Source organism: Molothrus ater, chromosome 3 (genome assembly GCF_012460135.2).
Source record: "Molothrus ater isolate BHLD 08-10-18 breed brown headed cowbird chromosome 3, BPBGC_Mater_1.1, whole genome shotgun sequence".
NCBI classification, from domain to species: Eukaryota; Metazoa; Chordata; class Aves; order Passeriformes; family Icteridae; genus Molothrus; species Molothrus ater.
The window spans coordinates 38,636,591-38,651,410 of NC_050480.2; the positions used below are offsets into that span (position 1 = coordinate 38,636,591).

Genomic DNA, 14,820 nt, shown 5'->3' on the forward strand with positions numbered 1-14,820 from the left:
ATAATGTGTGGTATCACTCTGAGGCAATCTCAGAAAAATGCACAAGGAGAGGCTCATTTTGTACATTCACCTAAGTGATCATGCAAACAGCAGATACTGTAAGCCAATGTACACACATTTTCCTTATTTGCAAGTGTGCCTCCATAATAAAAATCAACTGGAAGAGTAAACCAAAAGAAATCATTCTATTCTGCTCTATCTGCTCAGTTAGTCTCATCCTTCAAAATATCTGTTTAAAGCACCATAATACAATGACCAGTAGAACACAACTCACCCATCCAAGGAAAAGCTGAGTAAACCAGATGAATTTACAGTGTACCCTCTTTGTGAATTTTTTCATATATACATATATATATATACACATACACATATATATACATATATACATATATATATATATATATACATATACATATATACATATATACATATATATATATACATCAACATCTATCTTTATTAACTCATCCTTCCTTAGATTACAAAAAATTACCATCTGGACTGGCACAATTATGTCCATAATTCCATCTTTACTATTTTTGAGTATGGAAAATCAGTTTTATCCTTCCTTCTCCACTAGGTTCATAAGATTTGCGTTCAAAAGCAAATTTATAAGCAAAAAAGTTGAGTATGTAATCAGTGAGGCATGTCAACATTATACCTCCATTCTACCACTCATAAGAACACACTTTCCAGTGCAGGCATTTCAGAAAGTGAGTGCTGAACTAGATTTCTGAGCTTACACAGTCAGCATTTTTCAAATATTTTGCTGTAGTCTGAGCTGTTTACAATTAAGAGAACAAGAACAAGTGAAAACGAAATACACCCAACAAGAAGCTCACATCTGGAAATTCATAATCAACATGCAACAGGCAGCATAACAATCTCCACACTAAATGCATGCTACATGAACTTCACAGGCCTGGTTTCTATTTTATGCCTGTGTAAAACAAATAAGCCCACTGAACACTGCAAGATTCCACAGGGCACACAAAAGAAAACACTTTATCATACACATGTGCGATAGCAGTCCTGAAAATATAGCTGTATCTCCAAAAGTCGCATAACTCCACTTTGTGCAATTTATTCCTTATGCCCAGAGCAGTCACTTCCTCTTAAAAATTAAACAATTAGGATATTTACACCTCTGCATATGACATGTGAGAGACTGCATATTTATTTATGAACGTGATTACATTACTACAGCTTAATTCCTTGTTTCAATTCTCAGTACATAGTAATTGCAGAGCAACTTTCAATGTATTGAAGACCCAGCTCTCTCCGAGACACTTGTTTAGCTGGCTCACAGAGAAGACTTAAAAATTTAATGGTTTTCATATTTACTCTAGCATTTTCTGTCCTCACACTATAGCTTTATAAGTATGTTTCAAGGCAGCTGACCTGGAAGCTGGTTTCATATTTTGCATTTCTACAAAAATTACAGTTAGTGACTTCTTCTATGTTCTGTTGCTTGATCACTTTATGTTAGGACATACTTTCTACATTATCTTGAACAGAGAGAAAAAACACTGCCTGAAAATTAGATAGCTAACTCACCGCTTTAAATAACTTCAGAGTAAGCAACAAACACACACATGCACCAGTGAAGTCTCTTCAAAACAAGCACACCAAGATGTTGATTGAAAAATACTTATGGTTGGGTTTTTCCTTAATGGATGCTTCTGTTTATAAGGAGAGTAAACAAAAGAATCACACATACCTCAGCCCAGAACTCTGCATATATATCATTGGCTGTCAGTCTGGTAACTGGCCACAACTTTGTAACAGAACACAGATCACAAGCTGTCATCATCAGGCCAATCACTCTATCTCTAAAATAGAATAAAACAACATTAAATTATAAGTTTTGTAAAGAATTAATGATTGCTCTGCAAAGTTTTTTTTTATTTGCCCTTCCTCAGTTGCATCAGCAGCAGTGTATACACACTATGAATTTTCTCCCACCTACTGTTTCTTCCTAATTTGTTTAATTCTTTGATAAGGCACAGCACAGACTGTTCACTGTATACCTTGTTGTATTCCCTACATTGTTTGCAACCAGAGTTCATTGACCATCCTCTACACAATCACATCCATATACAAGGGCAGAGGATGCCTGCCTGTTAAAACACTCACATGCCCCTCTATAAGTCTCTAAATATACAGTACAAATGTATAAAAAGAAAGATGACATATCTTATTGCTGCATTTCTTTGTTCTTTAAAGAGAGGAGAAAAAAGCTCCTAAAAAGAAGAAAGAGAGTACTTCTGAGTCTGTCTCAAGGTGCTGCCATTGGTTTGCTGGAATGAATTCAAACTCTGACAGAACAAAAATCCAATGCATAACTCTGCTCTATATGCTGTCAAACCTGTCCACAGAGTAACTGAACAACATCAGGAACTGAACAAAATCATTATTAGAACAAGGCACACACATTAAAAAAATCCTATTTAACCAATTTTATAGCACAAATCTATGTTTTGTGAATATAAGTTTTATAAAGAAAACTGGCAATTTAATTTAAAGTCACTTGTTTTCACCCAATGGAGAAATTGAGAGGGCCCTTAATGACACCTGCATCTTTGTTAATAATGCCTATTCCATGTGAAAAAGCATAGAGCTTGCTAACCTGCATGCCAGTGTGATGGCAGTCATTAAAACTGTCTGTACATTGTACAGATAAATATACCAGAGGAAATACAGAAATACACAGTATAATCAAACAATAAATGCAAAGTGCACTTCCCCTAAGATAACATAGTCATCAGCCATGTAAGGGCCAATGCAAATATAAAGCAATATAAAGGCAATATAAAGGCAATTACTGTTACTTATGTGTAATTTTACACACTGCTGGTCTTAGAGATCACATATGTAAGAAAATTACCATTCAGAGGTAATTATTTTTTTAAAAAAATTAGGTTTCTCTTTCTAGACTAATTCCATAGGGATCTACTAGTGGTTTGCTGCTTTACCTGTGTGTTTGGTTCTTAAGGTTTAATGCTCCTGCCTGATGCAGCTCTTCAAGTTGTTTTCTGTTTCCAAAATACAGGGCAAGGTCTGTGGCAATGATGGCTTTCCGGATGATCTCAAGAACTTGCTCATATTCGCTGGAGCTCAGATTGGAGAAGACATTGTGCCCTTCCAGCTATGAAAAAGTAAAAAACCAATAAAAAGCACAAGCTCTAATTCTGAGATGATTTCAGTCTTTGCTTCACCAGACAGGTTACAACGGTTTTACAGCCCAATGACAAGTTTTGTTACAAATTCAAATGTTAATAGCCTGAAATTCCCATTTTTCTTCTTCTTTTGTAAACATTGCCATGAAAAAAAACTAGGACTAAGCCACCAATTTGTTTTTGGGACTGCTCCTTCTGAAGCCTCAAGGTATTACTAGAGAAAAATTATTGAAATCTTTTTCTTTTATTTAAAATCACTATAGACATTACACTTCCAGACGGTGTTAACTTGGAAATGTGCGATTGAGTTCTGATCCAGAGTCTGCACAGTCAAGCTGGTAAACTGAGTACCTGATTCATTTAAGCATAGTTTTGATACTCTGTAAATATACAGTATGGATAAAGGAACACTTGAGTTAAAAATACAAAATCACTTTGTTTTCAAAATGATTTTGTTTTTCATTTTCATTTTTGTTTTAATGTTCCAAATGAAATGGTCCTGAAATTGCTGCATTCACTGACATAATTTCCTATACAAAGTTAATTATTTTAACGTATATGAACATTTAGAGGCAAAAGCTGCTTTGTTCAACCTTAAGTTGGATGACTCATAAACTAAAGATAATGGTTTCTGCTATGGAGGCTCTGGTAATGCACCACCGCCATCACTTTTCAATTTCCACAAGGTATTACTGTGCATTTAACTGACAATATGCACGCATTGTGATCACTCATGAAGCTATATCACATTTTGAAAACTCAAGACTATCTACTCTAAGATTTGGAAAACAACTTGTCAAAGTCTTCCTACTGTTGAGAGGAAGCAGACAAAAAAAAAGAATGAGCTAGCCATGTCAAGGTGTGCACATTCAGAAAAAAAAAATCATTAGAATATATCAAATGCAGAGATGTTTTGACATTTAATTGGCATTTGGGCTGAAGCTCAAAAAGTTTCCCCGACTTTCGTCAAGCATTTACATAATTTGCTCAAAATAAATCCTCTGCAGTACAAATAGGCTTGGTTTCTCTCACCATCCGGAACATAAACATCATTTTCCAGTACTTTTACTTAGACAAGTAGATTTATTGTGAATAATGAATAGAAAATACAATCCATGTATGTCTCAATGCTCCTTTGACAGATTTCTAAGTCATAGAACATCACATTTAAAAAAAAAAATTCTGAACATTTTAGTCCATCATCAGCACTTTGGGACCAAAAAATTACTAACTGCTGGTTCCCACAATTTAGGATCCTTTTGCGGATTTATTTTGCGGATCCTTTACTCCCCAGCCTTGCTGTCTAATTCCTGGCTATTTGTCCTAATATTTAAATTATTCAGGATTCTAGTCTTGGCCTTTAGAAGCTGCAGTCTCAGAAAGACCACTGTGACAACTTCTGTTCAGAGTACTCAAAAAGAACTGATTCTATAAATTGCTGACAGAAGCTGACACTTATGAGTTTGTGTCACTTAGGCTTCTGAGTAGTACATACAAAGTACAACTCCGAAGATTTTGTTCTTTGCCTGCTGAGCTACAGCTAGTCGATTGAATCCTGTGTCCTAAATATGGTGTACACTCAAACTGCAGGTGGATGAGCAAAGCAGCTCTGAAGTTTCAAGCAGTTAAAGGTACTGCAGGTTACTAACGTAAAATTAAAACTCAGATAAACCCTAAAGACCTTGGTGGGTTATTTGGCTTTATTTCCATCAGTCCACGAGTTCAATAAAACTTTTTGATTCAAACAAAATCCAGCAAGTCCAAAAGGCTGCTCTGGTCTGCCTTTGCTGCTAATTATCACCCATGGGTGCTACCAGCAGCTGGTGTCATGAATCCACTCTACAGCCCTGGACACCTATCCCCATTTCCTCACTCACATTGACAGCAAATGTAGGAGGTGCCAGGGAAGCAAAAGGGTTCCCTGCCTTCATGGCAAATGGGATTTTCATAGATTACAACATTTCTGCTAGAAAAAATGCAAAATGGTTGGGAAAGTGTTAATGACTGAGGAACATGCTCACATATTCACACAAAGAACGAACACCAAACATCTAATGCCATATCACCACTGAAGGATTCAATTACACCCTCCTACATGAAGGGGCATTCAGAGATAAAGCTTCCATTCTGTGATTAAATGCCTATGATACCTAAAACCATAATCACAAGATGTGATTCTGAATACAAGACAGAATATGTATTTTTCCTAATAGGTGATTATGTATTTAAGAAAATATGTTCCCCTGAAAAACCAGAAAGAAAGATTAACAACGAATCAGTGGAACAGTAGCAAGGTTAGGCTGTAATTTAAGTGTTCATGGAAAACTAAAACTAGTGAGCACAAATATGCTATGGACTGGCAGTGGTTTCACAGGTAAGAGTTTTCACTGTTCTAATTGAGAATTATGAAAATTTCACTCATGAGAAAATACATGTATGTCAGTAGCACACCTGTATTTGCCCAAAGTGTCTGCATGTTTTCTTGCAGTTTTTTCTTCATTAAACATGAAGACACATGATCTCATAACTAGGAACTCTCTTTCACAGATTATTACCTGACTCGTTTTTTTTTTAATTTCAAATTGGCAAGTAACAAATAAGCACAGAATGACATAATGAAATAAGTTTACAATTTTCATGCATGAAAAATTAACATCTAACCTTTCATGCCACACAGAATTTATTACAGCGGGTTTTCAAGTTTCTCACACAAAGTTTTGCCAGTACTTGAGATTTTATTCAAAATTTCAGGATGGTTGAAGACTTTGTTGAAATACATTATGACTATATATATATATATATATATGTATCAGAGAAAATTATTTTTCATTTTCAAAGTTACTATTCCACATGGTCATAGGAAAAGCCTCCAGAGAACCAGAAGCAAAAAGCTTCAAAGGCAAGCCATAAATAAAGACCTTCAAAGACACAATATTTTTATAAGTTCAAGATTTTGAGAAAGCTGTGTTTTGCACTATTCTTGAATCCTTGGGTTGCTAATTGTGAAACCTGGCTTGCTGTAATAAATCTTCTACTCATCTAAATGAGTACTATAATAGAGAAATTAAACTAAGCATGCTTCAGCAAAATCTATTTATTTGGCAATGATGTGACTCCTCTTTCCACCACTGGACACTAATGCACAGAACACACAATTTCAAAAATCCTACCTGCAGGATGGACACAGTCTGTGAGAAGTGGTGCTGTTCCATCGTTGATGTGGAATAGAGAGCAGCTAAGGGGTGATCAAATTTTTGAAGATAGCTGTTGCTGTAACCTCTGTGATCCAGGTCGTGACACAGGCACGCAACTAAAAGACCCTTTCGCTACAAAAAAAAACGGACACAAGCATGAAAGGCAAGATGTATTTCTTGCCCCTAGATGTCACTCTCTACCCAAAATACTGTAGAAGTTGCAGTATGCTAACACTGCCTTCCAACAGCTCATGTAGAAGTATCCTTAAAAATGAGAGAAACATGACAGTAAGGACATGCTGAATTAAAATTCTTGGTCCAACTGTAATTAGATTATGCATTTAAAAATCGTTGTTGGACAGTTACATACTATTGGATGGACTGTGCTTCAGAAGAAATCTGCATTTTAAACCATCTCGTTATCCACTGAATCCTTACCATGTTTATTAAAACAATAAAAAGAACAGGTATTGAGGGAGAAAAAACATACAAAATGTATGATCTGGTGGTCAAAACAGGTGCACTCAAGTTCAATGCCAGATCTGCTCTGCAACACTCCTAGAAATGTTAACCAAATCTCCTACTAGGGTTTTTTCCTAGGAAGTCACTAATATGAGTCATGGACAATGCTGGACAATGAAATTGTAAACAAATAAAGACAATCAGTGGGTTTTTTATATAATTAATCCTTAATATCCTGATAAAATTGAGTTCCTGAAATCTCTTTTTCAAAACATTTTCACACAGCTTATGTGTTTGGAAAAAAAATTCATTAATATTTATGACTGTCACTGTTGTCATGAAGTATCATAAAAATTTCTTCAGAGACCCAACATCTTTGTCTTATAATTGGTTCTGGTGAGTGTTCAGTAAACAAGGATAAGGCCATAAAATGAAGCAGAAAAAGAATATTAATTAGCCATCTATTAAGCGTACAACATTCAACCTGGATACTACATGAAGAGACCCATGAGTCTGTGGAAAAATAGCAATGATGCAATTAGAAATTCTATCACAGAATTAGAAATTCTATCACAGAAATACACCATGTGCAGAAATAAGGCTGTAGCAATGCTAACTGTAATTCTGATTTTGAGACATTCACTGCTGTTTTGAATGAGGTGTTTTCAATATTGCATCTTGTGAAGTGTACTTTTAAAAAGCATATAAAAACCCCCAGGTGATGCAGCAGCACGTGTCCACACAGACCCTCAACAGAGGAGGAACACTTAGGAACATAACACACATCTCTGTCACTTGAAGTCATGCAGTAACAGCTTGTCCCAATCTCCAAGTCTCAGGAAGTCATTCTTGTCTCAGTCCTTCATGATTATCCAATGCCCAATAACAGTGCTCTTGTCCTCGTACCTATTTTGGTACCTGCTTGGATCCCAAATCCTTAACCACCACATTTTTCTCTATTTTTCTCCCGATCAGTGTCTCCTTTACAGTGTTTTATCTTCCCATCTCTAAACCTACTGAGGTTCATGTCAGCATCCCTCACCTGAGGTCAGCCCACCCCTAGATCCCCAAACTTTCTTTCAGCAGTTTCCTGTATTCTTGTTGGATTCATCTCCAGTATCAAGAAAGGAGACTGCTGAAAAGAGCTGGAACATAGACTGGGGATAAGACACTCAAACAGATGAAGGCTGGCTGGAGTTTGCAGGGAAAAAAGACTTTTTCCATCTCTCTTAACAGCTGTCTCTTTTGCTCTCCCTTTCTTTCTTACTCTCCACCTCCAAAGAGATGGGGCTTACTACTTGGTTAGTATTGAATGTTATCAGACCTTTAAAAATTCTCTGAGGCTGTGCTCCACAGATTTTTTTTTTTGTTAAAGTAATACTGATTTCATTTTCAGACTTCTATAGCTTGGCCAAGTTTCAGCATATGCCTGGCATATGCCACTTTTGCATTTCAGTGTCAATTTTCAAGTCTCTGCTTTACAGCAGGATAAACTAGACCTTTTCAAATGAAAGTTCACCAAGTCTCATTTTACTCTTATACACTGCACAAAACTTTGATTTCTACTAGCATGTTTCTTTAAAAGAGCCAAACAATTGTGCCTGGAATTTCCCCAAATGAATCACCTTGAGGAAGTTAACAGAGCCTGGAAAATTACAGCCCAAATGGATAATATTTGGCAGAGTAATACACAATTGAAAAAAAGTTCTCCAAGTCAGAAGTTTCATGCAACATTAATTAGAGACAGTACTCCCTGTTATACTGTAATTCAGAAGAAAAACAAGTGACAGTTGTCCATACTGTGTATTAACATTCTAAGCCTTCCATTTTACTAGTTATCTTTTCCACTTAGTGATCAGTTTAGAGTTTAGCTCTTCTCCTTTACTCACATAACTCACAGCCACATAACTGCAGCCTTTGTCTTCCGATTCAGGAAATCTCCCAGACCTCACAGGATTCATGATCCAGGGTGTTTCCCTCCCTCAGAGAGGGACAGATCTGACAGTTAATGTGGCTGTAAGTGGGCAGGGAGAACCCCAAAACTTAGACATGGATTTATAGCAAATCAACCACTGCTTTTTAAGGGGCAGTCCTGAAAAACATGACTAGTTTAGGAATCTGAGTAATCATGTTCCCTCAAACTCTTTACTCACATACGTTCCTCCATGAAGACCTTTACATACACTCAGTCCGAGTTGACAAAAAAACTCTAGCACAGAAAAGGTACTTGAACAACAACTGATAGCTCTGATGAGGTGTGGTGACTGATACCATTATATCATTTACCTCCAGATCAGTGAAAAGCCCCTGGTTGTTCTGCAGTATGGCATACATGCAATGGGCAACAGTAACTGCATGCTTCCAGTTGTGGTAGGGCACGCGGCGATAGTTCTTCTTTACAGACATAGTAAATCGGCACAGCTTCTCAAGTTCAAAGCTAGGAAGAAAATAATTTGGTCAGAGACAAGACATAGGAACAGGAAAAACAACCAGGAGAGGAGAAAAGATGGTCTTTGATTTACCCTTCTTGCTAGGATTGACTCGCACTGTGGATGACTAATTGAATGACATGAAGAGTCACTCAAGTTTGGCAAGGACAGAGGAGCGTGGATGCCTGACAATGCTCTTGGTTTAATCTGTTAAATTTGAGAACATAAGTCATGCTACCCAGCTCAGTCAATACAATTGCACGACCTTCCCTGCTCCCAGAAGCTTGAAGTGGTTTCTTCCAATTGCTTATTCAACTTGAAATACAGTACAACTCCGCATCTAATGGACAATTTGAAAACATGATTTGCAATCAAAACAGAAAATTCAGGGATTTTTAAATAAAGGACCCAGAAGAAATAAACATAATTAAATAGAGGTGCTCCATATTGACATTGTGAGAAGCAGAAAATTTTATTTTTCCAATATTTGTAGAGTTTTTCTGCCAGTGTAGACTCACAGAACAGAAACTGACATCTCACAGTTTCTTCACTTCTCACCAAACAATATTTTGTTAAGTCCTAAATAAATGAATTTTTCCCTAATAAAAAGGCAATTTCCTTCATTCCATTTTTTCTCCTGCTGCGATTTGACTTTAAGTTCCATGGTTTGATAATTTCTTGGGTATATCAGGAAAGAGGTACTAATGTTCTAGTTTTGCAGTACCTGTGGGGTGAGGGAAAAAAACCTCAATGTCTCTGACCTATGTGTAAAAATGTAAGCACATCCACTACATGGAAACAGGTAGAAATATGTATTTCTACAGTTGTGTGTTCAGCAACGTAATTATTATTCTCAGCCTTAATCTGACATTAGGAAAAACAGAGGCATATTATCTTTCAAAAAACTTTAGGCTTTCTTTTTTAATTTTAGAAAGTCAGACAGCAATAGAACTATTGTTTAAATAGTACATTATAATTCAGAATATCACAATAGTCACTTTCAATCTCAATTCAATGGTTATTACGTGATAGTACAATTATAGCCAAAGGAAAAAAACATTATCTGTGATGCCTCAACATAGAATACTACTAATTCATCCACTGCTGTATTTTGAACTTGATTGGACAGTAAAATATTATTTCTTCAGAAGAGAAAACATAGTGAGTATGACAGGCTTTTCTCTGAAATCTTCCCTGGACAGGACAATTATACATCACACAGGTAAATACTTTAGGGCACAACCTTTTTTCTCAATATATTAAAATCAAATTTAAGTCCTAAAATTTTCTGTTTTGTTTCAAAGGTTTGAGAAGTTTTGTTCTTTCAGAAATTAAATACAAGTCCTGTTCCAACAGTCTCCTTTTCAAATATTTTTCCTCACTTTTGTTTCCCTAATTTTAGATGTGAAAGCTGAAGCTCATTTGAAAAGCATCAAGTAGATATCAATTCTTTCTCATCAAACTACATGTTGAAAGGAAGAGACTGGGAGTCAGAAAGAGAGGAGAACAGAACCAGACTGAAAATACAAACCCCAACCCTGCATCCACAGCCATTCAGTCTGGAATGGAAACAAGCTAACTACACTGAACAGTAGAGAACTGAGTTCAGAAGAGTCACCCACTTTGCAGCATTGAGGAAGACTGAGAAAGATCCTCTGTTTTGACTACACGTTTTGAGGGCATCCATTCAGTCAGCAAAATAAAATGAAATGCGAGCAAACATTTCCTGAATGTTGCTCCCTTTTGTAGGAACGTACTTCCCCTTTCCATTGACCATCTGTAGGCTTTCCATAATTCGGAGCAGCTCCTTTCTTTTAGCAATGGGCAGTAATTACCCAACTACTGATCTTAGTAATGATAAAGAACACTGAGACAAATGACACCAAATGAAGCATTTAATTTAAAAAAAATTCACTTCTGTAATTAATGCACAACTAAGTAAATAACTGATTCATTTAGCGAGATAAGATTTGATCTTGGTTTACTTTCTCCATATACATTATTAATTTTGGCAACTATATATCCAAAAAATCAGTTTTCATGCACTTTCCTTTTTGGGAAGAGTACTTTTTTGTTGCCTTTACCATCTCCTGTCTGAAAAGCAAAATCATCTCAGAGCCAAACAATTTTTCTGTATATTAGAAGGACAACTTTTAGGATGATATCATGAGTTCTTTAACCTCACGGTTCCCAGATGTTGTTAACTATGGACCAAGAAGGTGGGACAAATCCCCAGACTGTTTATTACAGCCCTATAAAGACCAAACAAAGTAAATAAACATCAAAGAAAATAGACCTTGAATTAAGAAGTCATTATCTCAAAAATTATAATTAAATAAACACAGACTTAACAATTAAACAAAGAAATAATATACTTCATACCAGGCTGTCCCACAGGACTGGTGAACCATGTAGACAAAAATAGCAGGCCAAACATCTTCATATGGACTGATATCAAAATGGTATCTAAGAAGAAAGCTTCAGTTTAGAAAAGACAAATACCTTTTGATTGCAAAACAAGTGAAAAACAAGTGAAAATGACTAGGAGATGTATACCCAGCAAGATTCACTGTTTTCTGAATACAAACAGAAAGCTGAATTTACAGGTTATATTTTTCAGTAATATGTATGAAACTATGCTCATAGTTTACAATCATTTAGTAATTTTTGTTGGAAAGGACTCTTGTGATGGAGTCCAAAAGGCAGCCTTTGGCTCTGTTTACATAATATAAACATCTATCTTTACCTAAGGATCCACAGATTAAGTAATAGACCAAAAAAATATCTCAGGAACAATGAGAGGCTTACAGGCATTCCTAAAACATTCAGGACCTCCTTCCAGGAAATAAAGATGGTGTCTCTAATATATTTACTGGCCTTTTTTCCAATAATTTCTATCATAAATTGCAGGAGACATGCTCTAATTTTGATATAGGAAAAAAACAGTTTTTAGTGGCTAATAGAAATCCAGCTAAAACTCCAAAAATTTAACATTTAATACTATATCTTTAATGTTTCATTACCTGAAGACTTCTCCCATCCCCTGATAACAATACTGAGGCCTAATTTAGGGACCCAGGACAGAACTGTTTTTCCTTCAATTATTAATTAACCCTTTCCTTGCACTTTCTGCACTGCAAGTCCTATTTTTTTCCTCCATGGAACCTTAACTGAACACACTGAACAGCAGAGCAGCTTATGAGAGGAATGAAGGTAGTTGAATTGCTTGGAAAATGATAAAATGTATTCTGCTTGAACTAAAGGATGCTAATATAATTTAGAATGAAACCTGTCATCTTTGCAAGTAAAATTCATTTTTGCTGAGGAGGTGGGTTATATAATATCACCTAACAAAGCACAAGAAATTGTATTACAAAGAATAAGCTTCTATTAGGGTGTAATCCTGCAAGCTGTTAATGCTCTGGCATTCAAGCAAATCACTTCAGCATGTAATGAACTTTAACTATAAGCAGTCCCTGTTAAACCCACAGGCTTTCATGTCACTCCCAGCTACAATGCTCAGTGCTGAACAGAAGTGAACGAGCTCTGGAGATGAGGTTTAAAAAGACAATTTAGGTTTCATGATTCAATAGCTGATTTTAGGCACCTGGTTACTAGAGTAGAATTTACTGTCCTGGACCAAAACCAGTGACTTAAAAATGTGATGGCTCCCATTGTTACTGTTGAGCAGGGACTGGCCAATAAAATGCAGCTAGAGGCTCATCTTCAGCATACAGCAGCTGAAAATAACTCAATTATGTCAAAGAAAGCCTAAAAGGCTGGATGGGAAGTCCACCTCCAAAGATGGACTGCAACCCTACCCTCTAGCCCCTGGGGCATTTAAACCTGAATTATCATTTCCCCCTTCATCAATAAGCACAAGCAGATGTACAACACACACACACTCGAAACTCACCAAAAAAAAACAAAACAAAACCACCCCCTACACATACATACACACCCAAAATCAAACCAAAAAACACACACAACCCATAAAACCCCATGACTGAGCTGGGAGAAATATGTTTAATTCTAGAACATATCTAAGGGGATGAGAGCATGCACTTAGTGTTAAATACTGATGTTCCAAACTCAGCTTTCTCTTTGGCTCTGAGCTGATGGGGACTTGGGACTATAGGAATGAAAGCTCATCTCTACAAATCCTAGGTAAAAACTAATGCTTAAAGCAGCTACTGCATCTACCCATGCCTGTGGAAAAATTCTGAGTACATACAATTTTATATCTTTGCTGGATAAATTTTGTTCATGGGTCATTAAGTACAACTAAGAGAGCCAGAGATAAAAGCACCATGATATTGCAGTAGTTCAATAATGAAAGTGCTTCCTAAAAAAACCCCACTACGAATAAGAAAAAAAATTAACGGGCTATATACAACTGCTGCTACATTAGAAAAATACTTACAGCTCAATTTCTTTATAAATATGTGGAGGCAGTGTACAGTGCATGAGGTTTTGCCACTCTTCTGCTGTACAAACACTATGGTAGGATAGCTTCTCCATCGTTACACGGTAAATGCACTCTGAATGACGAATTCTGTGGTACATCTGAAAAAGTAAAGTCATTCATGAATGTGGAATTCTAATAAAGAAATAAAATAACTTCCTGTATTCAAACAATGATTATTACAATACACATCTGCAGAAATGTTAGTGCTTTTGGCTGCACAACTTCACACATTAGAAAAGCAACATATTACACTGAATTCAGTACTTCTGGGAAACCTCCTTACCTACTCACTCAGTAAATATCTAAGGCTTAGCTGTCTTCTAATTGCATGTGAGCTCTCCCAAGAAAAATAACCCAAATTCAGGAGTCAAAAACAGAGCTAAGTCCCTTGCAAAATTCTGACAGAAAACCTATAACAGGACACAATTCATATTTTCTGCCACTGCATGAATTCTATTCATTGGTACAAATTACTGCTATCTATGCACAGTAAAAATTATGTGGGATATTTATCATAACTACATTACTATTCAGTATGAAAAATAATTACAGTTAATTACTGAGAGGTTCAGACGTGGCATGGTTTTCAAACAAGTGAGGACACAACAACGTACTAGTTAAAAAATCCTCTGGAGCAGTACATCCTGAATGGCAACATTCACCATCTAAAAGTAGTGAACTCACAACTAAAGGGTGCATAGTCCTAAGTGTAATTTATATTCAGGCCATTCTACCTGCCCTGATCCAAGTGAAACAACTTGAGGCACCTGGTAATAAAACTTGCTGTTCCGGTGTACCATTGGGATGCTATTGGTAAAATTAATTAATGTAAATCACCAGGCTTAACTGGCATTGTATTTTATCTTCTATCCCATGAATATAACTCAGTTCTTCTGCATTGCATTTTTACTGAATTTATTATTTTACTTAATTTTTATAGTTATATAGTAATGATCATTATATTGCTTATGTTTCCTACAGGCATAGTAAATTCTGAGATAATAAAGGGTTTGAGGAAAAAAATAGCTACCTACTCTTATCTAGAAGCATGGATAATGATAAGTATACACCATAGCATATAAGTGTAA

At 36.1% G+C, this 14,820-nt stretch overlaps 1 protein-coding gene across 4 annotated transcripts in view; it reads right to left on the reverse strand.

Annotated features, from left to right (window-relative positions):
- The window catches only part of PDE10A (phosphodiesterase 10A), a 344,241-nt gene that overhangs the window by 11,336 nt on the left and 318,085 nt on the right, over positions 1–14,820 (reverse strand). For all 4 annotated transcript variants that reach the window (XM_036379649.2, XM_036379648.2, XM_054514177.1 and 1 more), the window contains 6 exons: positions 13,688–13,830; positions 11,647–11,730; positions 9,122–9,272; positions 6,350–6,505; positions 2,976–3,148; positions 1,721–1,832 (listed from right to left, as the gene is read on the reverse strand). In XM_036379649.2, the coding sequence (XP_036235542.1) occupies positions 1,721–1,832; positions 2,976–3,148; positions 6,350–6,505; positions 9,122–9,272; positions 11,647–11,730; positions 13,688–13,830 (819 nt within the window). The remainder of the gene's footprint in view (positions 1–1,720; positions 1,833–2,975; positions 3,149–6,349; positions 6,506–9,121; positions 9,273–11,646; positions 11,731–13,687; positions 13,831–14,820) is intronic.